Source organism: Carcharhinus amblyrhynchos, chromosome 2 (genome assembly GCF_965287045.1).
Source record: "Carcharhinus amblyrhynchos chromosome 2, sCarAmb.v2.hapA, whole genome shotgun sequence".
NCBI lineage: Eukaryota > Metazoa > Chordata > Chondrichthyes > Carcharhiniformes > Carcharhinidae > Carcharhinus > Carcharhinus amblyrhynchos.
Window position 1 is genome coordinate 135,534,940 of NC_137325.1, and position 27,766 is coordinate 135,562,705.

At 44.2% G+C, this 27,766-nt stretch overlaps 1 protein-coding gene across 1 annotated transcript in view; it reads right to left on the bottom strand.

Annotated features, from left to right (window-relative positions):
• LOC145358735 (actin-related protein 3B) overlaps positions 1 to 26,876 on the bottom strand; it is a 92,616-nt gene extending 65,740 nt beyond the window's left edge. The window contains exons 1-3 of the mRNA XM_080212993.1: positions 26,628 to 26,876; positions 8,317 to 8,372; positions 3,718 to 3,842 (exon numbers count right to left, since the gene is read on the bottom strand). Of these exons, the coding sequence (XP_080069119.1) occupies positions 3,718 to 3,842; positions 8,317 to 8,372; positions 26,628 to 26,671 (225 nt within the window). The 5' untranslated portion in view covers positions 26,672 to 26,876. The remainder of the gene's footprint in view (positions 1 to 3,717; positions 3,843 to 8,316; positions 8,373 to 26,627) is intronic.
• Between the last annotated feature and the right edge of the window lie 890 nt (positions 26,877 to 27,766).

The window sequence follows — 27,766 nt, forward strand, 5'->3', positions numbered from 1 at the left end:
ACATCCAGGAGATATGATTTGATTTATTATTGTCACATGTATTAACATAGTGAAAAGTATTGTTTCTTGCGCATGATACAGATAAAGCATACTGTTCATACAGAAGGAAACGAGAGAGTGCAGAATGTAGTGTTACAGTCATAGCTAGAGTGTAGAGAAAGATCAACTTAATGCAAGGTAAGTCCATTCAAAAGTCTGATGACAACAGTAGGGAAAAAGCTGTTCTTGAGGCGGTTGATATGTGACCTCAGACTTTTGTATCTTTTTCTCGATGGAAGAAAATGCAAGAGAAAATGTGCAGAGTGCATGGGGTTCTTAATTATTCTGGCTGCTTTGCCAAGGCAGAAGGAAGTATAGACAGAGTCAATAGATGGAAGGCTGATTTGCTTGACAGATTGGGCTACATTCACAACCTTTTGTAGTTTCTTGCAGTCTTGGGCCGAGCAGGAGCCATTCTGTGATACAAGCTGTGATCCATTCAAGCTGTGATACAACCGGAAAGAATGCTTTGTATGGTGCATCTGTAAAAGTTGGTGAGAGTTGTAGCTGACATGCCAAATTTCCTTAGTCTTCTGAGAAAGTGGAGGCACTGGTGGGTTTTCTTAACTGTAGTGTCGACAGATTGTTAGTGATCTGGACACCTAAAAACTTGAAACTTTCAACCCTTCCTACTTCGTCCCCATTGACGTAGACAGGGGCATGTTCTCCTCTACTTCCTGAAGCCGATGACAATCTCCTTCGTTTTGTTGATATTGAGGGAGAGATTATTTTTGCCACACCAGTTCACCAGGTTCTCTATCTCATTCCTGTACTCTGTCTCGTCATTGTTTGAGATCCGACCCACTATGGTCCTTCAGTTTCTCTAATATTCTTTCCCTACTGATATTTAATAAGTTACTTCATCTTATTAACCCCTTGGTTACTTTCTGTTTCTAGTAATAAATCTGCAAAAATGAACAAAATATTCAGCTACCAGTCCTACCATTTCCTCATTCTCCATAATTTCTCCTGATTCAGTCATTGAAGGACCAGTGTTTACTTTAACTCGTCTCTTTTTTAAAATATCCTTATTAAAAACACACACTCCTTGGAAAGTAGTCTAAATGGGGTAGAGAATACAGGAGTGAAGAGATCAGATTATTGAGTAGCAATGGAAGTTAATAAGACCATAAAAATATGAACAAAGCATTTAATTACTTTTTGAATTGTTCATGGGGCATGGACGTCACTGACAAAGCACAAAATAACTGTCAATCCCTGTTCGGGGAATAAGATTAGAAAAAATAAAGTTGTGTTAAATTTGTACAGAACAGAGGGGACCTGATAGTGGTGTATAAGATGTTGAGAGGTATTGATCAGGTGGACTCTCGGAGGCTTTTCCCCCAGGGCTGAAATGGCTGCCACAAGAGGACACGGATTTAAGGTGCTGGGGAGTAGGTACAGAGGAGATGTCAGGGGTAAGTTTTTCACTCAGAGGGTGGTGGGTGAGTGGAATCGGCTGCCATCGGTGGTGGTGGAGGCAAATTCAACTGGGTCTTTTCAGAGACTTCTGGATGAGTACATGGGACTTAATAGGATTGAGGGTTATAGGTAAGCCTAGCAGGTAGAGATAGGATCGGCGTGACTTGTGGGCCGAAGGGCCTGTTTGTGCTGTAGCTTTTTTATGATTCTAACCTGGGTGAGATGACACAAAATACTGTGCAGAGTTCTGGCCCCAACATACTTTTTGTAAAATGCAGATAGATGGTCAAAAAGGTACAAGACTTATAGAATGATACCAGATTGGAGGAAAACCGTTGGAGGAAAGTACTGAGCAGGCTGTGGTCCACCTCTCCGAAGAGAAGGATGAACCAAGAAAGAGTTTTAAAATTGACTGCAAATAGAAAATGCTTGAAAAAGTCAGTGAGTAGAGGGAAAACCAAAAAAAAGTTAACATTTCAGATCAAGGATCCTTCATCAGGTCATCAACCTGAAATGTTAACCCTGTTAGTCTCCTCAGAGGCAGCCTGACCTGCTGAGAACACAGCACAAGGGACAGGAGTGGGAGTGGACATTACGGCCTGTCGAGCCTGCTCTCCCTTTAATATGATCATGGCTAATCTTGACTTCAACTCCACTTTCCCACCTGCTCCCCATACACCTTGGTTCACCGAGACTAAAAATTGGTCTATCCTCAGCCTCAACAGAGTCTGCAACCCTCTGGTATTTCCAGCATTTTTGATCTCAGATTTCCAGCATCTGCAATGTTTTATTTTCGTGTTAGAATCATAGAATCCCCACAGTGCAGAAGGAGGCCATCTAGCTCATCAAGCCTGCACCAACAACAATCCCACCCAGACCCTATCCCAGTAACTCCACACATTCACCCCACTAATCCACCTGACACGAAGGGGCAATTTAGCACGGCCAATCAACCTAACCCACACATATTTGGACTGTGGGAGGAAACCAGAGCATCTGGAGTAAACCAACACAGACACAGGGAGAACGTGCAAACTCTACATAGTCACCTGAGGCCGGAATTGAACCCGGGTCCCGGGCACTGTGAGGCAGCAGCGCTAACCACTGTGCCACCATGCTGCCTCAAAATTGGAAAATTGTTTCCAATTGTGAGAGAATCCAAAACTAAGTCCCTAAATATAATAAATCCAATATGAAGGGAATTTAGTTGAAACTGCTTTGCCAGGAAAGTGGAAATCGCAATCACATGGGGTAATTATGGCAAATAGCAGAGATGCCTTTCAGGGGAATCTAGATAAAGAATAGGAAGAAAGAAACAGGAGTATGTTGATAAGGTTAGATAGAACGGGATGTTTGCGAATAAATACTAGTATGAACTTTTCTGTGCTGTAGATTCTACATAATGCTTCAAAAAGAATTTTTCTCCTGACGTTACATACCTCTGTCACTCATCAGCTAGGCTCCTGTGGGAACAATAAGTCAGCAAGGTGAAAACATTAGGAGTTTCAGTGGGTTGTGATGATTACATAGAAGAACTGATGCCGCCAAAGTATATTTTGTTTCATTAAAATATGCTCACTTATGCATTGCAGAAAAAAAAACATGTCGTCAAAGCTTTTCATCTTGCACTCTTCAGGATAGGTTCACAAGAATGCCAATTATATAGGTATTCTTGCAGTTCCATCCTGATGTCTGCAATTTGAAAAGCTTTGATGAAATGTCTTTTCAGCAATACTCAAGTTTTGTATTATCAAACAAATATTCACTTACCAGCACTCATTGTAGTACTAGTCTCCTTGCACTAGTTTCCTCACACAATATTACCTTGTCAAACATTGTAGCCACATCCATAGGGGATTTTCACAGTAACTTCAATGCAGTGTTAATGCAAGCTTACTTGTGACACTAATAAATAAACTTTAAAAAAATTATATCTAGAAAACTACTGCCTGTACTCAGTCTTACGACACTAAAGAAAAAAGCTTAGGCGATCAGCCCTACAGGTACTATTTTTCCTCTGAAGAAGTCAGCTCATTGTGGCTGGCCATACCAACCTCACGGCCTAGCCGCAATCATGGGAAATGATGGATTATAAATTGCAGGAAAAGAAATTAGTGTACTGAGGATGTTCTGACACTGTACTAGATTTGTACTGGTCTTGGGTAGCGTTTTATCTTGGATCTTAACAAAAACAGGGAATTTAATTTTTCTCAGATCACGTAATGACAACAAGGAAAAGTAATGTTTTAGAATTACCTTTGTGGCATACGTGGGTTTATCTATAGCTTCGTCGCCTATGTAAAAGTCAAGGTCATCGACTCCCCTCACCAATCTCCGCTGTGCGTGGTCACCTACCTTGGCTGATTCTTTAATAGCAATACCTGGCGAGATACAAAATTCAGGAGGGCAATCAAAAGCTGCATGCAATCAATCAATTACACCCACTTAAATACTGTTAATGCATTACCGTTTTGCAATTTGGCAACCTCTTAAAAAGCTAATGGCTCCAAGTAACCATGGCAACTAACGTACATGGATGCTGGAAGCCAGTAGCAACTACTTGATCTCTTATTTATTCAGTTTAGGAACTACAAACTTTGATTTTGTTAAAGGGGCAAGATTTTCAACCAGATGTGGCTGGGGAAGAAAAAAAAATGAGCGACTGCACATTTGTAACAACATAACATGCATCAAAATGACCTGTCACAGTGATGTGCGTGCAAACAATTATTCAACAGATGGACCTCTTTTAAACAAAGTTTCTCATTCTTTCATAGAATCTCTACAGCACAGAAGGAGGCCATTTGGCCCATCAAGTCAGTACTGACCACAGTCTCACCCAGATCCTATTCCCGTAACCCTTGTTTACCCTGCTAGCCCCTGACACTAAGGGGCAATTTAGCATGGCTAATCAATCTAACTCGCACATTGTTGGCATTGTTGGACTGTGGGAGGAAACTGGAGCGAACTCAACCAGACACGTGGGGAGAAAGTGCGAACTCCACACAGATGATAACCCGAGGCTGGAATCGAACCTGATTCCCTAGTGCTGTGAGGTAGCAGTGCCAGCCACTGCGCCGCCACTGAAGCTAATTGCTTTCATGAGAAAAATCAGAATAAATTTAAAATTTTCTTGTCAAAATCCAGACAAATTGCACAGAATCATCAAACTGAAATCCTGGAAGATTAAAATCTTACATCACAGGAGGACATTCAATCCTTCAGGGTGGCACAGTGGTCAGCAATGCTGCCTCACAGCACCAAGCACCCAGGTTCAATGCCCAGCTTGGGTCACTGTCTGTGCAGTCTCCCCGTGTCTGCGTGTTTCCTTCTGTTCTCCAGTTTCCTCCCATAGTCTGAAAGATGTGCTGGTTAGGTTCATTGGCAATGCTAGATTCTCCCTCAGTCTGCCTGAACAAGCGACGGAGTGTGGCAACGAGGGAACTTTCACAGTAACTTCATTGCAGTTTTAAAGTAAATCTTCTTGTGACAATAATAAGTAAACTTTAAACATAAAACAAGTATTCAAGAGACTGACCACTTTTAAGCAAAATGAGAAGTTCTCAGTCTTTCATGAGCATAATCAGAATAAATTTAAACTTTTTCTGCAAAAGCCCCAACAAATATTCCCTGGAGCATAGAAGAATGAGGGGAGATTTGATAGAGGTATATAAGATTTTGATGGGTGTAGATAGAGTGAATGCAAGCAGGCTTTTTCCACTAAGGCTAGGGGAGAAAAAAAACACAGATGCACGTTATGGGTTAAGGGTGAAAGGAGAAAAGTTTAAAGGGAATATGAGGGGGGGCTTCTTCACACAGAGAGTGGTGGGAGTGTGGAATGAGCTGCCAGATAAAGTGGTAAATGCGGGGTCACTTTTAACATTTAAAAAAAACTTGGACAGGTTCATGGATGAGAGGGGTGTGGAGGGATATGGTCCAGGTGCAGATCAGTGGGACTAGGCAAAAAAATGGTTCGGCACAGCCAAGAAGGGCCAAAAGGCCTGTTTCCGAGCTGTAATTTTCTATGGTTCTTTGATTCTAAATTGGACAAAATCATCAAACTCGAAATCTTAGAAGATTAAAATCATGCATCACTAAAGGACATTCAGCCCATCGTTCTTCTGCATGCTCTTTGAAGGAGTTTTTCCAACTCCTCCCTCTGCTCACAGTTTCCCCATAACCCTATAAAGTGTTTCCCTCAATATTTACTCAATACTCTTTTGAAAGAGTCCATTGCATCTGTTTCTAACCACCCGCTTCCACCCACATTCCAAATCACAACAACGTTTGTAAAAAGGTCTCTGCTTCTTTTGCCTTTCAACCCAGATCTGTGCCCTCTGTACCGCCAGATACCAACCTTGCTGCTGAGTGGAAGAGTTTCCTATTTACTGTGTCAAAGACATTCATGATTTGATTACAGAATCAGAATGGTTACAGTGCAGAAGATGTATCCATTGTATCCATGCCAGCTCACTGCTAGAGCAACTCCTCTAGTCCCACTCCCCACCTTTTCTCCATAGCTCTGTAATGATTTTCTTCAGGTAATTTTCCAATTTGTTTTAAAAGCCACAAGAAGCTGCCTTAACAACACCCAGGCACAACATTGTAGCCTAACCACCCGCTGCATAATAAGCTTTTTCCTCATGTTGTTGCTGCTTCTTTTTCCAATCATCTTAAAACCAGTATTTAATTTTTAAACTGTTCTCTACATTTTACTTCTTTATTGTCTTTCTTTATTTTTCTTCCCCCTCCCACTCTTCACCCTATTCTTAGCTTTTCTCCCTTTTCTCCATTTTATCTACCCCCACCCCACCCCGCCTTCCACATCTTCATTTGTCACAGCTCACAGCTTTTCTGCCGTTTGGCCATTCACATCTTCCATTCTCTTTATGCAGCCTTTCCCCTTGTTTTTGTGGCTATGACTCATCTTTCATTCCTTCCCGCTGCAGCATAAATATGTCCCACTTTCTCTGCCTTTTAGCTTTGACAAGGGGTCATTTGGTCTCGAAACATCAGCTCTTTTCTCTCCTTACGGATGCTGCCAGACCTGCTGAGATTTTCCAGCGTTTTCTCCCTTTGGGTTAAAAATCAGTGCCCTCTGATTCATGATCCTTCCATCAATTGGAACAGGTTTTTTCTATCTACTTTGTCGAGATCCTTCATGATTTTCAACACCTCTATGAAACCCCTTCTTAATCTTCTCTTCACCAAGTCACAACTTTTGAATATAGAATCCCGACAGTGCAGAAGAGGCCATTCAGCCCATTGACTCTGCACCTACTCTCTGACAGAGAGCCTTACCCTGAGGATCAGGATAAACGGGTCCTTCTCTGGTTGGCAAAATGTGACTAGCAGGGTGCCACAGCGAGGTGTGCAAAATTTTAAAAGGGATTGATAAAGTAAATGCAGGCCAAATGTTTCCTTTTATGGAGCAATCTAGAACGAGAGGCTGCGAGGCGGTAGATTTAACACTAAGATGAGAGTGGCGAATTTGTGGATCTCGCTGCTTCATAGTGCTGTGAAGTCTGAATTGTTGAATGGTGTCAAGAGGGAGATGGATATACTTTTAATAAAAAGGGATGAGGGGATACGGGCAACAAGTGGATTTGAGACCAGGGAGAGATCAGTCATGATCTGATCGAATGGCGGAGAAGGCTCAAACAGCTGAATTGTCTATTCTGCTTCTAAATCCTATGCTTCCTGAAATAAGAGCTGGTAAACCATCGCATGCTTTCCCTTGGTGGAGCCAAGTCACCTTTCCAGTCCCACCGCAGTTAACAGCCACTTTCATTGCTCATCGGCAGCTCGGCTGCAGTGAGTCACCTTCAATGGGATTGGAAAATCTCAGTGGCAGGCAGGGCCAGAAAATCCTGCCCAAGGTAATACACGGTATTCCAGATTTGGTCTCACCAGTGCCCTGTACAACTGAAGCAAAACCTCTCTACCCTTGTATCTCTGGAATTCTCTGCCCGTTGAAGTGGTGGAGGCTGCCTCGCTAAATATTTTTAAGAAGCGGGTTGATGGGTTCTTGATAAGAGAGGGGATTAAGGGTTATGGGGAGAGGGCGGGAAAGTGGAACTGAGCCACAACAGATCAGCCATGATCTTATTGAATGGCGGGGCAGGCTCGAAGGGCTAGATGGCCTACTCCTGCTCCTATTTCTTATGTTCTTATTCAGTGTCCCTTATAATAAATGATAACCTATTAGCATTTCTAATTACTCGCTATACCTATATACTGGTTCTTTGTTATTCATGCACTAAGACCCAAAGCCTACTGCATTTCAGAGCGCAACGATCTCTCAACATTTAGACAATATGCTTTTTTTTTTAATTATTCCTGCCAAAATGGAGAATTTCACATTTCCCCACATTATACTCTACCCCTGATATAAAACACGGTGGGTGGGCATTACAGTGGCACAGTGGTTAGCACACACAGTGCCAGGGACCCAGGTTTGATTCCTGGCTTGGGTCACTGTCTGCGTGGAGTCTGCACATTCTCCCCGTATCTGCATGGGTTTCCTCCAGGTGCTCCGGTTTCCTCCCACAGTCTGAAAGATGTGCTGGTTAGGTGGATTGGCCATGCTAAATTCCCCCACAGTATGCCTGAACAGGCGCCAGAGTGTGGCAACTAGGAGATTTTCACAATAGCTTAATTGGACTGTTAATGTAAGCCACTTGTGATACTAATAAACTTTACTGTTTCAGGTAAAATTTAGCACTTCCCCAATGAATTTGCCCCTCATTAAAACTATATTTCTGTACCATCTCATTATAGTAGAATAAAACTTGCTCAAGATACTCTTAAAAGGTAACATTTGAGAGTGTTAAAAAGGATGTTTATTGTACTTACATGAAGGAATGATAAATTGCGGTTCTGTGTTACCTGCGTAGCCAAGCTTTGTGTACCTGCAGAGACAGCAGAAAGAAGTACTTAAGATTTTTCTTTAAGATGTTAATGTCAAACATAGTCGAGGAAATCTTTCACTTGAATGTGTTTAAAGTGAATCACAGTGCCAGCAGACAAAGCTTCATTCAAAAATATAGATGACAAAAATGGGAGAATAAAAAACAGAACACTCACTTCAGCGAATTGATCAGGTAAATTTGCCCTAGTTTGGTACAGTACATTGGAACAGTTTCAAACAAGATAAATGATAAATCGTTTCAGAGCCATTTCCTCATGACCACAACATGTAACATTGGTAAATCAAAAGACGGAAAAACAAAAGATGGAATTTTATAGCTCCTTACATAATCAGCTGGCAGGTGGAGAAGACCTGAAATCGAATGCAATGGCAAGAGTGCCATGCCTGTCACACACCCACCTCGGCTGATATTATGCATCCTTTGGCCAGTTGAGGCCTCTCAGTGGCTTTTGCCCTCCCTCTCAGCGGCTTTTGCCCTCCCTCTCAGCTTTGTTGACATTTTATCTGCAATGGGAGCTGCGACGGGTTCATCCTGAGGCCAACAGAGTCCACACGCTCTACGGCATTCCACAATACTCACTCACCCTCCAAATCCAGCCCCCTGCCCCAATGGGCTGGGACATGCCATTCAGGCCTTAGCAAAACCCTAGAATTGCCTGGGTGCCCGGATCAATGTTTCCATGGCATCGGGAACTGTCTTTAGTCAGTCATACTGATCAGTTTATTGATTAGTGCCATAAGTAGGCTTAAGTGTCCTCACCCGCTTATTATACTCCTTATACACCAATGACTGTGTGGCCAAATGGCCCTCTGACTCCATTTTCAAGTTTGCTGATAATACCACCATAGTGGGCCAGGTCTCAAAGAACGATGAGACAGGAGTACAGGAATGAGATAAAGAATCTGGTGAACTGGTGCGATGACAATTATCTCTCCCTCAATGTCAACAAACTAAGGAGATAGTCATTGACTTCAGGAAGCACAGTGGATACATCAACAGGGACAAAGTGGAAATGGTCAAAAGCTTCAGGTTTCTAGGTGTCCAGATCACCATCAAACTGTCTTGGTCCTGCCATGCTGATGCTATAGTTAAGAAAGCCCACCAACGCCTCTACTTTCTCTGGAGGCTAAGGAAATTTGGCATGTCCACTACGACTTTCACCAACTTCTACAGATGCACCACAGAAAGTACTCTTTCAAAGTTTAAAGTTCATTTATTAGTCACAAGTAAGGCTTATATTAACACTGCAATGAAGTTACTGTGAAATTCCTCATCGCCACAGTCCAGTGCCTGTTCAGGTCAATATACTAACCAGCACATCTTATTAGTCGACAACTTGGTTTGGCTCCTGCTCTGACGGCAAAAAACTACGAAGGGTTGTGAACATTGCCCAGTCCATCACAAAAACCAGCTCCCATCCACTGACACTGTCTACACTTTCCGCTGCCTCGGAAAAGCAGCCAGCTTTATCAAGGACCCCATGTACCACGGACATACTCCCTTTCACCTTCTTCCATCGGGAGAAAGATACAAAAGTCTGAGGACAAGTAACTTAGAAACCAGAAGCAGGAGTAGACCATTCGGCCCTTTAAGCTTGCTCCACCATTCATTTTGATCATGGCTGATCACCAAATTCAGTATCCTGATTTCCCCTTCTCCTCCATATCCCTTGATCCCTTTAGCCCCAAGAGCTATATCTAATTTCTTCTTGAAATCAGACGTTTTGGTCTCATTTACTTTCTGTGGTAGTGAATTCCACACGCTCACCACGTTCCTCACCTCAGTTCTAAAAGGTTTACCTCTTATCTTCAAACAATGACCCTAATTCTGGACTCCCACACCATTGGGAACATTCTTCCTGAATGAATATAATCCTAACCGATTTAGTCTCATATGACAGACCTGCCATCCCAGGAATCAGGCTGGCAAACCTTCACAGTACTCCCTCTGCAGCAAAGACATCCTTCCTCAGATAAGGACACCAAAACTGCACACAATATTCCAGGTGTGGCCTCACCAATGCCCTGTACAATTACAGCAAAACATCCCTATCCCTATACTCAAATCCTCTCGCTAAGAAGACCAACATACCATTTGCCTTCTTTACAGTCTGTTGTACCTATACACTTACATTCAGCACCTGATGCATGAGGACACCAAGCTCTCAATGAGTGTCCACCTCACTCAATTTACATCCATTCAAGTAATAATCTGTCTTCCTATTATTGCTACCAAAGTGGATAACCTCACATTTATCCACATCTGCCACGCAGAATCAGCCTGTCCAAATCACGCTGAAGCATCTCTGCATCCTCCTCATAGCTCACCCTCCCACCCAACTTTGGATCATCTGCAAATTTGGAGATAATACTTTCAGTTTCCTCTTCCAAATCATATAACGTGAACAGTTGGGCTCCTAGCACATATCCCTGCAGAATCCCACCAGTCACTGACTGCCATACAGAAAAAGGCCAATTTATGCCAGCTCTGCTTCCTACCTGCTAACCAGGTTCCTATCCATCTCAAGACACTACCTGCAATTCCACGTGCTTTAACTTAAGAAGTATCACAACACCAGGTTAAATAAACCATGTTTATTTGGAATCACAAGCTGTCAGAGCGCTGCTCCTTTATCAGGTGAGCAGAGGTAGGCTCACAAACATGGCATATATAAACAAAGACATGGTTGCACGATGATTGCAAGTTGGAATGTGAAAAATAGATGGAATGTGAGTCTTTATAGGTAATCAAGTCTTTACAGATACAAACGGTGCGAATGGAGAGAGGGATAAATACTGGCTAAAGAGGTATGAATTGTCTCAAGCCAGGACAGTTAGTAGGATTTTGCAAACTTTACACAGTAGTCTGTTATGCGAGACCTCGTTGAAAGCCTTCTGAAAGTCTAAATAAACCACATCCATTGATTCTCCTCAGTCAAATCTACTAGTTACATCCTCAAAAAATTCCAATAGATTCATCAAGCATGATTTCCTTTCTGTAAATCCATGCTGTCTTTGTCTGATTATATCACTGCCTTCCAAATGCTGAGTTATGAAATTCTTGACAATGGACTCCAGCAACTTCCCCAGTACCAACATTAGGCTCATTGATCTATAGTTCCATTTTCTCTCTACCTCCATTTTTGAATCGTGGGCTTACATTAGCTGCCCTCAAGCTGTGGGAACTATTCCAGAGACCAAAGAATTTTGGAAAATAATCACTAATGGATGTACTAATTCCACTAATTTTTGGAAAATAATCACTAATCACGAATGGATGTACTATTTCTTTAAGTAGTCTGGGATGAAGAACATCAGGACCTAGAAATTTATCCACCTTCAATCCCATCAAAGTCCCCAAAACCATTTCTTTACTAATGCTGATTTTCTTCAACTTCTCACTAAAACATGTTCCTCTCAGTATTTCTGGTACAATATTCACGTGTTCCTTTGCTGGATGTTCTTCTCCTGTTAGTCTCTGGAGGGGTTGTTCCTTCACCCAGTCAGGGCAACTACAGCAATTTTTCCCAAAACATTCCTTAGATGGACACATACCAAATGAAGTCCACTACTTCTTACCCAGCAACTGGAACATTATGCCAGTGTCTTTGCATTCACGGAATACCAGAGGTCCTGGTTTTTAGATAATGGTGCTGCTTTCAACAGCATGGGGTTTCAGAAATTCATGCTTTTCTGTCCTATTAAGTACATCAAATCAGTGCCACACCACCCATTGCCAAATGGTTTAGAGGACCAAGCTATCAAATCCGGAATCAAAAAAGCAGTCTCCAGCGTCCATAGGTACCAAGATTGCACAATTTTTATTAGCCTGTAGAACAAAATTACATTGAACAACAGGAATAGCCCCGGCAGAAATAACGATGGGCATCAAACAAGAAATCTTGGACAAGAAAGGTGGCACAGTGGTTAGCATGGCTGCTTCACAGCACCTGGGACAGAGGTTCGATTCCCAGCTTGGATCAGTGTGTGTGTGTATATATTATGGAGTCTGCAAGTTCTCCCCGTGTCTGCGTGGGTTTTCTCCAGACACTCTAGTTTGCTCCAACAGTCTGAAAGACATGCCGGTTAGGTGTATTGGCCGTGCTAAATTCCCCCTCAGTGTATTAGAACAAGCGCCAGAATATGGTGACTAGGTGGTTTTCACAATAATTTCATTGTAGTGTTAATGTAATCCTACTTGTGACACTAATAAATAAACTAAAACAAAACTAAGCCTCACATTTCCAAATTTGGCAGACAAGATATCCGAAAAAGGAATCACGATTCTTCAAAGGTGGAGAGATCATTTCAGGTGAACAGTCAAGTTTTGTGGGACCCATTGGGAGTTGGATCAGAGGAACTGCTGTCGTAAAGACTGAACCAGGTTCATACGAGGTGAGAATCCAGGACAAGGTCCTGAAAAAACATTTAGACTTTGAGAAAAGAGCCCCCACTAAAGCTGGCGATGTCACCAACCCACATGTGCCCACAGTTACTATTGACTAAAATACTGAGAGCACCAACCAGGCCAATATGATCCCAGAATCTGTTGCCACCGAAGACGTCCTTGTACCAACGAAGCCAATGGAGATGCTGGCCAGAGCAAGACCATCCCTGAAGAGAAACTCCAACCAGTGATACTCCATCGCTCTTGACAGAGACAGAAGTTCCCCAATAGGCTGAGGTCAAAGGTATTAACGTCAAGTCTTTAGGTAATAGAGGACCTGAAGGGGGAAGAATATCACGGTGACCTCGGAGACCATGTGACCTCTGTGTCCAAGGCTTTGGCAAATCCCAAGGATTAGGTGGCTCCTTGGCCAATGGGATGACAATACACATGATTTGGAGATGGACAGCGGGCTTTAAAACCCACAGTTGAGGCCTGGACAAGCAGGTTGCGATAGTTATGTTAGGGCTGTTGTTTTGCTGTAAATAATTCCTGCAAATAGTCTTTTCTTCCTGTAAATAAATAGGCGTCACTTCACCAACTGTTTGGCCATCAGGAGTTTCATTGTTACATCTGTTTTCTGGCAACCAGATAATCTTCTGCCCAGGCTAATACGTTACGCCCCACATCATGAGCTTCTATTTTTTGCAATAATCTTTGGTTTGGCACTTTATCAAACACTTTCTGGAAATCCCAGTAGAATCTACAGGCTCCCCTCTATCCACAGCATGTTACTTCTAGTATATTGGTCAAACAGGACTCCCCTTTCATAAAACCACGCTGACTCTTGCCAATTACCTTGAGCTTGTCTACATGACCAGGTACAACCTCTTTAATGATTGATTCTAACAGCTTGCCCATGACAGGTGTCACGCTGACTGGCCTACAATTTCCTGTTTGCTACCGCCCTCTCTCTTTGAATATGTTACTTTCCAGTGTGATGCAACCTTTCCATAATCTAGACAATTTTGGAAAATTATCAGAACCCAGAGACTTGACAGCTCACAGCACCATCAGTTTGCTCAGTACTGTTTCCGTAGTGATTGTAATTTCAACAAGTTCCCCTCTCCCCTCCATCTTACAGTTGTTACTGGAATATTTCTTGCATCCTCTACAGTAAATATGAAAGCAAATATCTGTTTATTCCATCTGCCATTTCCTTATTATCTTCCATTAGCTCCCCATTCTCACTCAGAGTACCAGTACTCATTTTATTGACTCCTTTTCTGTTTAAGTATCTGGAAAAACGCATGCTGTCCATTTTTACGTTTCCTTTTCGGATAATGCTTCAAGACCATTTTGAAAGCTTCAATTGATCAGTAAATAGAGTTGAGGCACAAATCAATCCTGATATTATTGAATTATGAGAATAGGTTGGCTTGCATTCCCTTAAATTCATAACAGGCATGCCCAACCTTTTCACCTGCGGGCCACGTTTCCACTTTCATCTCATTCGAAGAGCCAATGAGCAAATTTGAACATTAAATGTGAATTTGAGGATAACATTGCAGGATGACAAAAACAAACAACTTGCTGAGCAAAAATAAGGCAAGAAGTTAATTAATGAATAAAGATCACCTTTAGAGCGGGAGAGGGAGAGGTTTTAAAAGTCTGGCTCTCACTCCCAATCTCTTGAGTGGATGTGATTGCACATTGTTGCAGGGATGAGGATGAGTGAGATACTGAGACTATGAGTGAGCCCTTCCCACATCTCACTCACATTCTTCCCCACACCCCTGGGCAGTGAGTAGTTTCATCTGCACCGTGCACTGCCACACTACCCCACCCCAACCTGCCCGCACCGTTGCAACTAACTAGTCTCTCCCAGGTCAGCACCCGGACTCTCCCTTCCCCACCAGCACAGAACGAGCCCTTACAGGAATAGAATCCCTATAGTGCAGGAGAAGGCCATTCAGCCCAGAGTCTGTACCAACCTCAATCCTACCCAGGCCCTATCTCTGCAACTCCACATTTTTACCCTGTTAACCCCCTCACACTAGGGGCAATTTAGCACGGCCAATCAACCAAACCCACATATCTTTGGAGTGTGGGAGGAGACTGGAGCACCCGGAGGAAACCCATGTAGACATGGGGAGAATGTGCAAATTCCACACCAAGTGAGCTGAGGACGGAATTGAACCCAGATCCCTGGTGCTGTGAGGCAGCAGCACTAAATCACTGTGCCACTGTGAGACTCTCCCTCTTCTATGAGGTCCAACAACCATGAGTGAGCCTATAAGCTGCAAAACACAGGAGTGAGACAGTCTGCTATTAGAGTAGGAGTTTCTTTCAGAATCCGACATTTTGAAAACTACCTCCAGGGACGGCATTGGAGGCGGCCTCGGACGGCCACATCTGGCCTGCAGTCCACGCATTGGAGAAGCCACATTTAGGAGATCTTGGGGTGATCTAATAATGGTCTTTAAAATTACAAAAGTACTCAATAGAATCATAAAAGAAACTAATTCCTCTGATGGAGAAATTCAGAATGAGAGCATAATCTAGAAATCTGAAATAAAAACCAAGTGTTGGAAATACGCAGATCAGGCAGCATCCATGAAGACAGTCAGTGGGCAGGATTCTCCAATCTCATCCATTCCCATCCCGCTGCCAGTGAGAACGAAGGATTTGGCATTCAGCCAAAACTCCATTCACTGCAGCAGCACTGGAGAATCACCGCAGCAGACAAGGTCAGAGGTTTTCAGCAAGTGTGAATGTTTCAGGTCAATGGTTCCTCATCAGATCTAAATGACAAAAGATGATTGACCCAAATTCTACTACATTTTGCCTTAGTACTAGCATTCAAAATTAGAACTAGGTTTTTAAATGAGTGAAGGATGCACTTTTCCATTAATGATGGAACAGGTGATTGCGGCTGAATGGCCTCGACTTCTGTTGCTAGGTTTCCATAACTGAAAAATGATCTCGAAAATTTTACACTGGTAGGACAATACTATGGGCAACAAGAGGGGTAAACAAATGCATTAAAAAGGGGAGGTTTAAAAGGTAATTTCTTCCCGCTTCCCACTGCCTCGGCAAAGCAGCCAGCATAATTAAGGGCCTCATGCACCCTGGACATTCTCTCTTCCACCTTCTTCCTTCGGGAAAAAGATACAAAAGTCTGAGGTCACATACCAACTGACTCAAGAACACCTTCTTCCCTACTGTGATCAGGGACCTACCTTGCATTAAGTTGATCTTTCTCTACATCCTAGCTATGACTGTAACACGACATTCTGCACTCTCTTGTTTCCTTCTCTATGAACAGTATGTTTTGTCTATATAGCGCACAAGAAACAATACTTTTCACTATGTTAATACACTGACAATAACAAATCAATTCAAAAATCCCTCCCCCAATCACATCCCCTGCACTAAAAGTCATTAGAATTGGGCATACATTATACAACTGTGAATTAAAACCAAGTCAATCAGAACATTTAAGTAGTAATTTGATGTAAACACTTAAAATAAGCATATTAAATAGTATGTAGAAAGAGCAAGGAAAATACTATATTCAAAAGGTGATGTAAATTAAATTGGTGGTACTATAGGACATTTAGCTTAACCTTTGTGGTAGGAAAGATGTTAAAACCTTTACTCAAAGATGTAATTTAAAAAAAACTTGATTCAGACTCGGGAATTAGAAGTAGCACTTAACCATTGGTGGACAATTCGAAATTTGCTGGTATATTTAATATGGAGGAAGACTGCAACAAAACACAAGATGATATTAACAAGCTTGTACAATGGGCATGTGGATGGCAAATGAATTGCAGTGGAGTTTAATGCATGTCCTGGTCTCCATATTACCAAACAAAATGGCTACAAAAGCAATACAAGGTACAATAGTAACGTTTAAGAGGTATCTTGACAGATACATGAATAGGCAGGGAACCAAGGGATATGGACCGGGTAGGGGCAAAAGGGCTGCAGCTTAGGAAGGCGTCGTGTGTTGGTGCAGGCTTGGTGGGCCGAAAGGCCTGTTCCTGTACTGTTCTTTGTTCAATGGAGAAAGTGCAAAGCTGATTTACTGATCATTTCAGAATAGAAATGGAGCAACTAGGTTAGGTCGGGTAAAGAAGATCCTGCCACTTGAGAGGCAGGCAACCAAAACGCAGGGTCAGAAATATAGGATAGTTATTAAAGCACTTAAGAAAGAACTCAGGATCTACTTCCTTAACCAATGATAACAATATGGACCATGTTTCCATATGGAGTGGTTGAGGTAAATAGGTGCATTTAAGGGGCAGTTAGACAAGTACATGAAGAAAGAAATAGAAGGATTTGTAGAGAATGGTGATGACTCAGAGCTTAAACACCAGCACCGACCTTTTGGGTTGAATGACCTGTTTCTGTGCTGCAAATTCCATTTAATGTAATTGAATTAGAATACTTAGCTGGTGGGGAGCACGCAAAAGCACAAGAATCAAAGTGGTTGCAGCAAAATACAACATGGAAATGTCTACTTGGCATCCTGATTTAGGGTGCTGTGCAGTCTTGTAGAAACATTAATTCACCAATCTTCACTTCATTGACTCGGAATGGTATCATAAACAATTTGATTTGTTCAAATCTTTATTGAAATCATAATTACACAAAAACTCAGAACACCTAGTTAAATACATCAGGGTATTAAATTATTCAGTGCCTGAAGGGCAACTTCTTATTGCTCATTACTTGCAAAGTAACAAAAATAGGTGACATGCATACATAAGAGCGCAAGGACGAGCAGTGTTACAAAGATATTGAGTCCACATTCAGCTATCACTGAAGTTCATTATGCAGTTTGAACATAGCACATAACAGCACAAACAGGCCCTTCGGCCCACAAGTTGCACCGATCATATCCATACCTACCAGGCCATAGAACTATCTGTAACTCCCAATCCCATATACTCATCCAGAAGTCTTTTAAAAGACCCCAGCGAGTTTGCCTCCACCACCACCGATGGCAGCCGATTCCACTCACTCACCACCCTCTGAGTGAAAAACTTACCCCTGACATCTCCTCTGTACTTGCTCCCCAGCACCTTAAATCTGTGTCCTCTCGTAGCAACCATTTCAGCCCTGGGAAATAGCCTCTGAGAATCCACCCTATCTATTCCTCTCAACATTTTATAAACCTCTATCAGGTCGCCTCTCAACCTTCATCTCTCCAGGGGGAAGAGACCTAGCTCCCTCAACCTATCTTCATAAGGCATGCCTCCCAATCCAGGCAACATCCTTGTAAATCTCCTCTGCACTCTCTCAATAGCTTCCACATCCTTCCTGTAGTGAGGTGACCAGAACTGTGCACAGTACTCCAAGTGGGGTCTGACAAGGGTCTTATAAAGTTGCAGCATTACCTCCCGACTCCTAAACTCAATCCCTCAATTAATAAAGGCCAGTACACCATACGCCTTCTTGACCACATCCTCCACCTGCGAGGCTGATTTGAGCGTCCTACGGACCCGGACTCCAAGGTCCTTCTGCTCCTCAACACTGCTAAGACTCCTACCCTTGATATTATACTCCTTCATCCCATTGGTCCTGCCAAAATGGACCACTACACATTTATCCATGTTGAAGTCCATTTGCCACTTCTCCGCCCAGTCCTGCATCCTATCTATGTCACGCTGCAACTTCTGATATCCCTCCAGACTATCCACAACACCACCAACCTTCGTATCGTCGGCAAACTTACCAACCCATCCCTCCACTTCCTCATCCAGGTCATTTATGAAAATGACAAACAGCAAGGGTCCTAGAACAGATTCCTGGGGCACTCCACTGGTGACCGACCTCCATGCAGAAAAAGACCCATCCACAACCACTCTCTGCCTTCTGCAGGCAAGCCAGTTCTGGATCCACAAGTCCAAAGCCCCTTGGATCCCATGCCCTCTCACCTTCTCAAAAAGTCTTGCATGGGGGACCTTATCAAACGCCTTGCTGAAGTCCATGCTCTTCCTTCATCAATGTGTTCAGTCACATTTTCAAAGAACTCATCTAGGCTTGTAAGGCACGACCTGCTCTTGACAAAGCCGTGCTGACTATTTCTGATCATACTAAAGTTCTCTAAATGCTCATAAATCCTGTCCCCTCAGAATCCTCTCCATCAACTTACCAAACACTGAGGTTAGACTCACCGGTTGGTAATTTCCCGGGCTATCCTTTCTTGAAAATAGGAACCTCTCCCACCTCCATCGACGATGCAAAGATCATCGCCAGGGGCTCTGCAATCACTTCCCTCACCTCCCACAGTAACCTGGAGTACATCCCATCTGGTCCTGGTGACTTATCTAGCTTGATAGAATTTAAAAGCTTCAACACATCCTCTTTCTCAACGTCCACATCCTCAATCTTTTCAATCCGCCGCAAACCTGTAGTACAACCTCCCAGATCACTTTCCACCGTGAATACCGAGGCAAAGTACTCATTACGCACCTCTGCCATTTCTTCCAGTTCCACACAGACTTTTCCCCCTTCACCTTTTATAGATCCTATCCCTTCTCTTCTCATCCTTTTACTCTTCACATATTTGTAGAACGCCTTGGGATTCTCCTTAATCTTACCCGCCAAGGCCTTCTCATGTCCCCTTCTGGCTCTCCTAATTTCCTTTTTGAGTTCCTTTCTACAAGCCTTATACTCTAGATCCTTAACATCTCCTAGCTCTCTGAACCTTTTGTACGCCCTTCTTTCTTCCTGAAGTTTGTTTATGCAGGGTGAGAAATCTAGCTGAACCTAAATTAATACTCACCTCAAATTTTGTCAACAGCACAGATTATTCCTTTGGATAATTTAAAAGAAAAGTCTTCTTTCTTTGGGATAGGAGTACCACAGATACTTATTACTCTTGAGAAAGTGTAGGATGGGCCTTCTTAAACATAAGAATTAGGAGCCGGAGTAGGCCATCTGGCCCCTCAAACCTGCTCCGCCATTCAATAAATTCATGGCTAATCTTCTCATGGACTCAGCTCCACAAAATTCTTGAACCATTGCAGTCCTTGCAGACCAGTGAGGAAAGCTAATGGCATGCTGGCCTTCATAGCAAGAGGATTTGAGTACAAGAGTAAAGATGTCTTGCTGCAATTATATAGGGTCATGGTGAGGCCATACCTTGAGCATTGTGTGCAGTTTTGTTCTCCTTTTCTGAGGAAGGACGTTCTTGCTATTGCGGGAGTCCAGTGAAAGTTCACTAAACCGATTCCTGGAATGGCAGGATTGACACACAAACAGAGATTGGATCGATTGGGCTTGTACTCACTGGAATTTAGAAAAATGAGAGGGGATTTATAGAAACATATAAAACCCTGATGGGACTTGAGAGGCTAGATGCAGGAAGAATGTTCCCGATGTTGGGGAAGTCCAGAACTTATAAGGGGTAAGCCATTCAGGTCTAAGATCAGGAAGAACTTCTTCATTGAGAGAGTTGTGAATCTGTGGAATTCTCTACCACAGAAAGCTTAGATATGTTCAAGAGGGAGCTGGATGTGGCCCTTGTGGCTATAGGGATTAAGGGGCACAGAGGGAAAGTGTGGGTGGGATACTGAACGTGCATGATCAGCCATGATCATACACTATGGTGGTGCAGGTTCGAAGGGCTGAGTGGCCTATTCCTGCACCTATTTTCTATGTTTCTGTGTGGTGAATTTAATCCCAAAATGTTTTCAGTTACAAAATTCCAGGATTTTGACCTAGTGACAATACGGAAACAATGAAATATGTCCAAGTTTGAATAGTGAGAGACTCGGAAGTGATGGGATTACCATGCACCTACTGCCCTCGTCCTTTAGGTGGTGGAGGCATGTCTTTGGGAAGTCTGATGATTTGCTGCAGTGCATTCAAAAGATGGTAGAATGAACAGAAATTTAAACTGATGGGGTGACCATCACACTGGTCTACTTTGTCTCAGATGTTATCGTCCGACAGGTACTATTGTAGCTACCATCCAAGCAAGCAAAAAGCACTCCTAATTTATTTCTTAGAGGTAGGTGGTAAAGGGGCTTTGGAAGTCAGGAGATAAGCAGATTATTACTGGCACTTATAGCTGAAGATGGTTTCAAATATCTCACCCTCGCCTTTTGCTGGGCTCTACCATTGTTGAAGAAGGATGTTCATGAAGACTTGCCGCCATTAGCTGCCTCATTACCCACCATGACTGGGTTTAGCAGGATGACAGCATTTTAGCCATTGGTTGGGAGATGTTCAACTCAGTCTGTAGCCTCCAGCTGTTACAGTTCAGCATGCATGTAATCCTGCATTACACCGTCATTGATTGGCACCTCATTTTTCAATATACCTGTACTTCATTGACTGTGTGCCACTCCTGACACACACTTTCACAACTTTCTTTGACCAAGGATCCGCCTTCATCGTGGTGGTGAAGCGTGGTACATGCCAGACCATGAGTATACAGATCGTGAGGAATTACAATTCCACCACTCTGATGGCCAACAGTGCCTATAGGCTGCAATTGTGAGCTGCTGCATCTACTTTTAATAGCACTTTGTATGCTGTGAATACTTTTCCCATATCAAATACACTGATTCTCACCAGCAACAGATAATTATTGCACAGAAGAATGCGACTCAGTCCATCTTCTTGGCCAGCACATTGCTTTGGCAACCCAATAGAAGAACACAAGAATTAAGAGGAGTCTGCAGCATCTTTCACTGAGCTCATGGCTGATCTGATTGTGGATTCAATGCCACCTAGCTGACTGCACAGCATAACCCTTGACTCCCTTGTCAATCAGAAACCTAGTTCAATCTTGAACATACTTAATGACTCAGCCTCTATTGTTCTCCGAGAAAGAGAATTCTACCAACTAATGACCCTCTGAGGAAAAAAAATTCCTCACCACTATTTTGAATAAAAGTAGCTACCATCCACAGACATGGGGAGAATGTGCAAACTCCACTCCGCTGGAAGCGAACCCAGGTCCCTGGGAACATGAGGCAGCAGTATTAACCACTGTGCCACCTTTTCATAAGAGCCCTTCTCACTCCACACAGACAGTGACCCAAGCTGGGAATCGAACAAGTGTGGCATGGTGGCAGCAGAAGATGAAAGGAATGGGATGGAATGGCATGGGTAGGAGGGGAATTAGATGATGTAAGTAGTTATTTGTGGCAAAGTGATAGGAGCAATTATTTGATAAGGAATAACCAGAAATCCTGTAATTAAAATATTGTTGCAGCAAAAGTACTTACTTCACCACAAATGTTTCTGTAGGTCTCAACTAGAAGCAAACATATGGAAATATCTTTGAAAAACGGGCTCATTTACTTCTTGCTTTTAAAATGGTAAATATAACTTAGCAGCTACAGGGGATTGCAGTTTTAGATACAACAGATTCACTTGTAATTGTATGTCCACAACACTTCTTTAAAGACAGAAAATAAACAGCTGTTGTTTCAGATGAGGTGACAAACTTGTACACAACAAAACCAAGAACAGTTTAAATATTTAGACTTTCTCTTTTTTTAAAAAGCAATAAAGAAAAATTAAACAGTAAATTATTCATCTTTCTTCAAGTGACATGTACATTTGTCATTGTCAGATCTCATTTAAAAATTATAGAACTTATTTTACCAAGTTAAAAAGTCACACAAATTGAAATACCAGATAATTAAAACATGCCAGCAAATGACATTGATCTAACAGGAGGAGACCACAGCAGTCAATTTGTACATAGAGGCGACAAATACCACTCTGTTCCAATGTCTAACTGCTAAAAATGTCAAAACAAGTTAATGAGGACTTTGAAGAGAGTTTACAGAAAATAACATAACAACGTGAGGCAAAAATCACAGGTCTGATTTAAATAAATGTTAAGATCTTTTAATAATATTGATTAAAAGTTAAGTACAAATAAGGCTGAGTAATGTACAAATAAATGCAATGAAGTTCATAGAACTACTACATTTCGATGACCAAAAATAAACTCAAATTAAAAAGACGTGCACCTACATAGCACTTTTCACAACCACTGGAAAAGCCAAAAAAACTTTACAGTCAATGAAGTATTTTCAAAGTGCTATCGCTGCCGTAATGTACACAGTAACCAAATTGTGCACAGCAAGCTCCCACAATTGGCAACGAGATAGTGACCAGATAATCTGTTTTTGAGAGATAAATATTGGCCAGGACAAAGGGACAGCTTCCCTGCTCTTCTTCAAAATAGTGTCATGGGCCATCTGAGAGAAAAGAGAGGGCCTCAATTTAACGTCCTGGCCAAAAGGTGGCACTTGTGATAGTGCAGCAGTCCCTCAGAGTGTCAGTCATGATTTTTATGCTCAAAAATCAATGTGATTGTAAATAAATTTTTCTGTGCTGTTCGGGAGCATGTTCCAGGATAATGCTGGATATAATACAAGTATTGAATATTATAAATTGCCTGTAAAACATGGCTGACCAAAAAAGTAATAACACAAGAAACAAAAGACATTCTAAATAAGGTTACTAGTTTCACAATGGTGAATACTGAAAATGCAAGCTGCTGAGTTGCTTAAGTTTTATGATGTGGAGATGCCAGCATTGGACTGGGGTGGGCACAGTAAGAAGTCTCACAACACCAGGTTAAATGATACAGTTTTATATGATAGCACGAGCTTTCAGAGGAGTTATTAAGTTTTATACGTAGGAACCACAACTTGACTATCACATCCAGTTCTAGACACAAGACTTCAGGAAGGATCTAAAGGATCTTGAGAGGGTGGAGATGAGACTTACCAGGATGGTTGTAGGGTTGAAGGATTTTAGCTAGGTTGAAGAAACTAGGATTGTTTCCTTTGCAGCAAGAAAGGCTGGATGATGAAAGTTTTAGCAAAGGTGGACAAGATTGCATGCCAGATTTAAGCAGACAAAGTTGTTTCCAATAGTTGATGGTGCAAGGGCTAAGGAGACATGAATCTCAGCTTTTGAGCAGTGCTGGGGTGGGATGCAAGGAAGGACTTTTCATTTAAACACAGTTTGACGATGGCCTGGAATAGACTGCCTAAGAGTGTGGAAAAGGAGACCACGAACAATTTCAAAAGGAAATCAGATGGACTTGAGAAATAAACTGGCCAAGCTACAGAATAATGCACAACAATGATCCTGCATGGACTTGGATGGGCCGAAGATCCTGCTTCAACACTGCAAGGACAAATACATTTACACACATGGCAGCAGCTCCATTCATCCTCCCATCCATTGACTCAGTCCATACTTCACATCGCCTTGGGAAAGCAGTCAGCAGTATCAAGGACCCCATGCACCCCAGACATGCTCTCTTCCACCTTCTTCCATCAGGAAAAAGATACAAAAGTCTGAGGTCATGTACCAACCAACACAAGAACAGCTTCTTCCCTGCTGCTGTCAGACTCTTAAATGGACCTATCTTTCCCTACACCCTAACTATGACTGTAACATACTCTGCACCCTCTCCTTTCCTTCTCCCTTATGTACATATGCTTCATCTGTTCAGTGCACAAGCAATACTTTTCAAAGTATCCCAAAACATAGAATTCCTATAGTGCAGAAGAACATTCATTAGAACATAAGAAATAGGAGCAGGAGTAGGCCATCTAGCCTTTTGAGCCTGCCCCGCTATTCAATAAGATCATGGCTGATCTGAAGTGGATCAGTTCCACTTTCCCGCTTGCTCCCCATAACCCTTAATTCCCTTGTCTCCCAAAAACCTATCTACCCATGACTTAAATATATTTAGTGAGGTAGCCTCCACCACTTCAACAGGCAGAGAATTCCAGAGATTCACCACCCTTTGAGTGAAGAAGTTCCTTCTCAACTCCGATCTAAACTGCCCCCCTCTTATCTTGAGGCTGTGCTCTCTAGTCCTGCTATCATTTCTAAGCCGAAAGAATCTCTCTACCTCTACCCTATCCATCCCTTTTATTATCTTATACGTCTCTATAAGATCCCCCCTCATCCTTCTAAACTCCAACGAGTTTAGTCTCTCTTCATTGTCCATTCAACCTATCGAGCCTGCACCAACAACAATCCCACCTAGGCTCTATCCCCATGACCCCACATATTTAACCTGCTAATCCCCTTGACACTGAGAGGCAACTTAGCATGACCAATCAATCTAACCTGAACACTTTGGACAATAATAAATCAAATGAACTATTCCTGCTGAGCAGAGGGACAAGTGCACAATTTCCCTACCCTCCTGCTGCACCCATCACACCCACCCGCATCCCTTCATTCCCAACCTGGCTACACTCCTACTTCATTCTGGACCAATCCAACCTCGCTCCTGCTGGGACCCCACTCCTCTCTCCCCACCACTCTCTCCCCACCCCAGGGCCCCTCCCTTCTCACTCCCCACCCCAGGGCCCCAACTCTGCCTTGCCCCCCCCCCCCAGGACCCACTCCTGCCTTGCCCACCCCTCCCCCAGGACCCACCCCTGCCTTGCCACCCACCCCCCCGCCAGGACCCACCCCTGCCTTGCCAGCCCCTCCCCCGCCAGGACGCACCCCTGCCTTGCCAGCCCCTCCCCCCCCGCCAGGACCCACCCCTGCCTTGCCACCCACCCCCCAGCCAGGACCCACCCCTGCCTTGCCACCCACCCCCCAGCCAGGACCCACCCCTGCCTTGCCACCCACCCCCCAGCCAGGACCCACCCCTGCCTTGCCACCCACCCCCCCGCCAGGACCCACCCCTGCCTTGCCAGCCCCTCCCCCGCCTGGACGCACCCCTGCCTTGCCAGCGCCTCCCCCCCAGGACCCACCCCTGCCTTGCCAGCGCCTCCCCCCCCAGGACCCACCCCTGCCTTGCCAGCGCCTCCCCCCCAGGACCCACCCCTGCCCTGTTGCCCCCTCCCCCCCAGGACCCACCCCTGCCCTGCTGCCCCCTCCCCTCCCAGGACCCTCCCTTCCCTTGACCACCCCCCCCAGGACCCTCCCTTCCCTTGACCACCCCTCCCAGGCCCCACCCTTCCCTTGACCACCCCTTCCAGGCCCCACCCTTCCCTTGACCACCCCTTTCAGGCCCCACCCTTCCCTTGACCACCCCTTCCAGGCCCCACCCTTCCCTTGACCACCCCTTCCAGGCCCCACCCTTCCCTTGACCACCCCTTCCAGGCCCCACCCTTCCCTTGACCACCCCTTCCAGGCCCCACCCTTCCCTTGACCACCCCTTCCAGGCCCCACCCTTCCCTTGACCACCCCTCCCAGGCCCCACCCTTCCCTTGCCCACCCCTCCCAGGCCCCACCCCTCCCCTTGCCCACCCCTCCCAGGCCCCACCCTTCCCTTACCACCAAGCTCCTTCCAGGCCCCCCCCCCCCCCCCCCCGCCCTCTTTAAGTCTTTTAAGAGACTTTTAGATAAGTACATGGAACTTAGTAAGATAGAAGGTTATAGGTAAACCTAGTGATCTCTAAGGTAGGGACGTGTTTGGCACAACTTTGTGCTGCAGTTTTTCTACCTTTCTGTCTCGGGGTAACCCCGAAAGCTAGTGAGTATATTATCAAATAAATAGGTTGGACTAAAACCTGGTGTTGTCAGACTTTTTACTCGTCTCAGTGCCCCAGTCCTCTCCCCGCCAGGCCCCTCCCCTTTCCCCGAGGCCCGCCCCCTCCCTCACCAAGCCCCTCCCCCTCCCTCGCCGGGCCTCCCCCCCTCTTTCCCAGGACACATCCCTCTCTCCCCGGGCCCCGCCCCTCTGCCCAGGCCCCTCCCCTCTCTCCAACAGCTGGCCCCGATCGTAACCATGGCGACGGCTGTGACTGACGGCAGGTGGGTGGGCGCTGCACCGCCCGCCGGCCGGCTCCTGCCCCCCGGGAAGGACAGCAGACTCACCCCGTCCCGCAGTCAATGACACAAGGAGGTAAATGGCCCGCCATGCTGGTCAGGTCGGTGGGAGTGGAACGGCCGGGTGAAGTGTTTTTCCTCCTGGTGCTGCCGGTGGTGGTTGTTGTTGTTGTTGTTGTTGTTGCCGGCGAGGCGTTTCAAAGCGTGCGGCCCGCGTCTCCGCAGTAACCATGAGGAGGAGCACTTCCGGGGTCAGAGCCGCCTGAGGGCGCTGCTTACCCGGATGAAGGGCCTTTGGCAGCGGACGAACAACATGGCCGCCGCGCTCTGTCGCCCTCTCCCTACTCGCATTCATCCCGGCCCCGCCCTGACGCGCTCTTCTCCCGCCTGCCAATCACATGGGACAACTCAGCTCGAGGAGTTTCACAGTAACTTCATTGCAGTGTTAATGTCAGCCTACTTATGACACTAACATAATAAACGTTTAAAAAAGTTAGCCTTACATTAACACTGCAATGAAGTTGCTGTGAGAATCCCCCAGTCGCCACACTCGACCACCTGTTTGGGTACATTGAGGGAGTATTTCTCATGGCCAACGCTACCTAACCAGCACATCTTTCAGACTGTGGGAGGAAACTGGAGGAAACCCATGCAGACACAGAGATAACGTGGCAACTCTGCACAGACAGTGACCCGAGCCGGGAATTGAACCCAGGTCTCTGGTGCTGTGAGACTGCAGTGCTAATCACTGTGCTGCCCACGTTACTATTTGTGACACTAATAAATAAGAATAAATAAATAAGATGGAGCTAACGATGTACAGTTATTCAGGCATTTGTAAATTACTGCAGATCCAGTGTTTTGAGTCTGGATGGCCCTTCGTCAGAGCTGAATTATTTGGAATTGGTTTTCCAGGAACTGATATCAATAAAATTCTGTCATAGAGCAGAAAAAGTTTGTTTGTTTGTTTATTTATTTATTAGTGTTCCAAGTAGGCTTAGATTAACACTTGCAATGAAGCTGTCCTGAAAATACCCCAGTCGCCACAGTCCAGTGCCTGTTTAGGTATACTGAGGGAGGACTCAGCATAGCCAGTGCACCTAACCAGCACACCTTCTGGCATGAATTCTGTGGTACTATCTTATCAGAGTTGTACAGCACAGAAAAGGTCCTTTGGCCCATTGAGT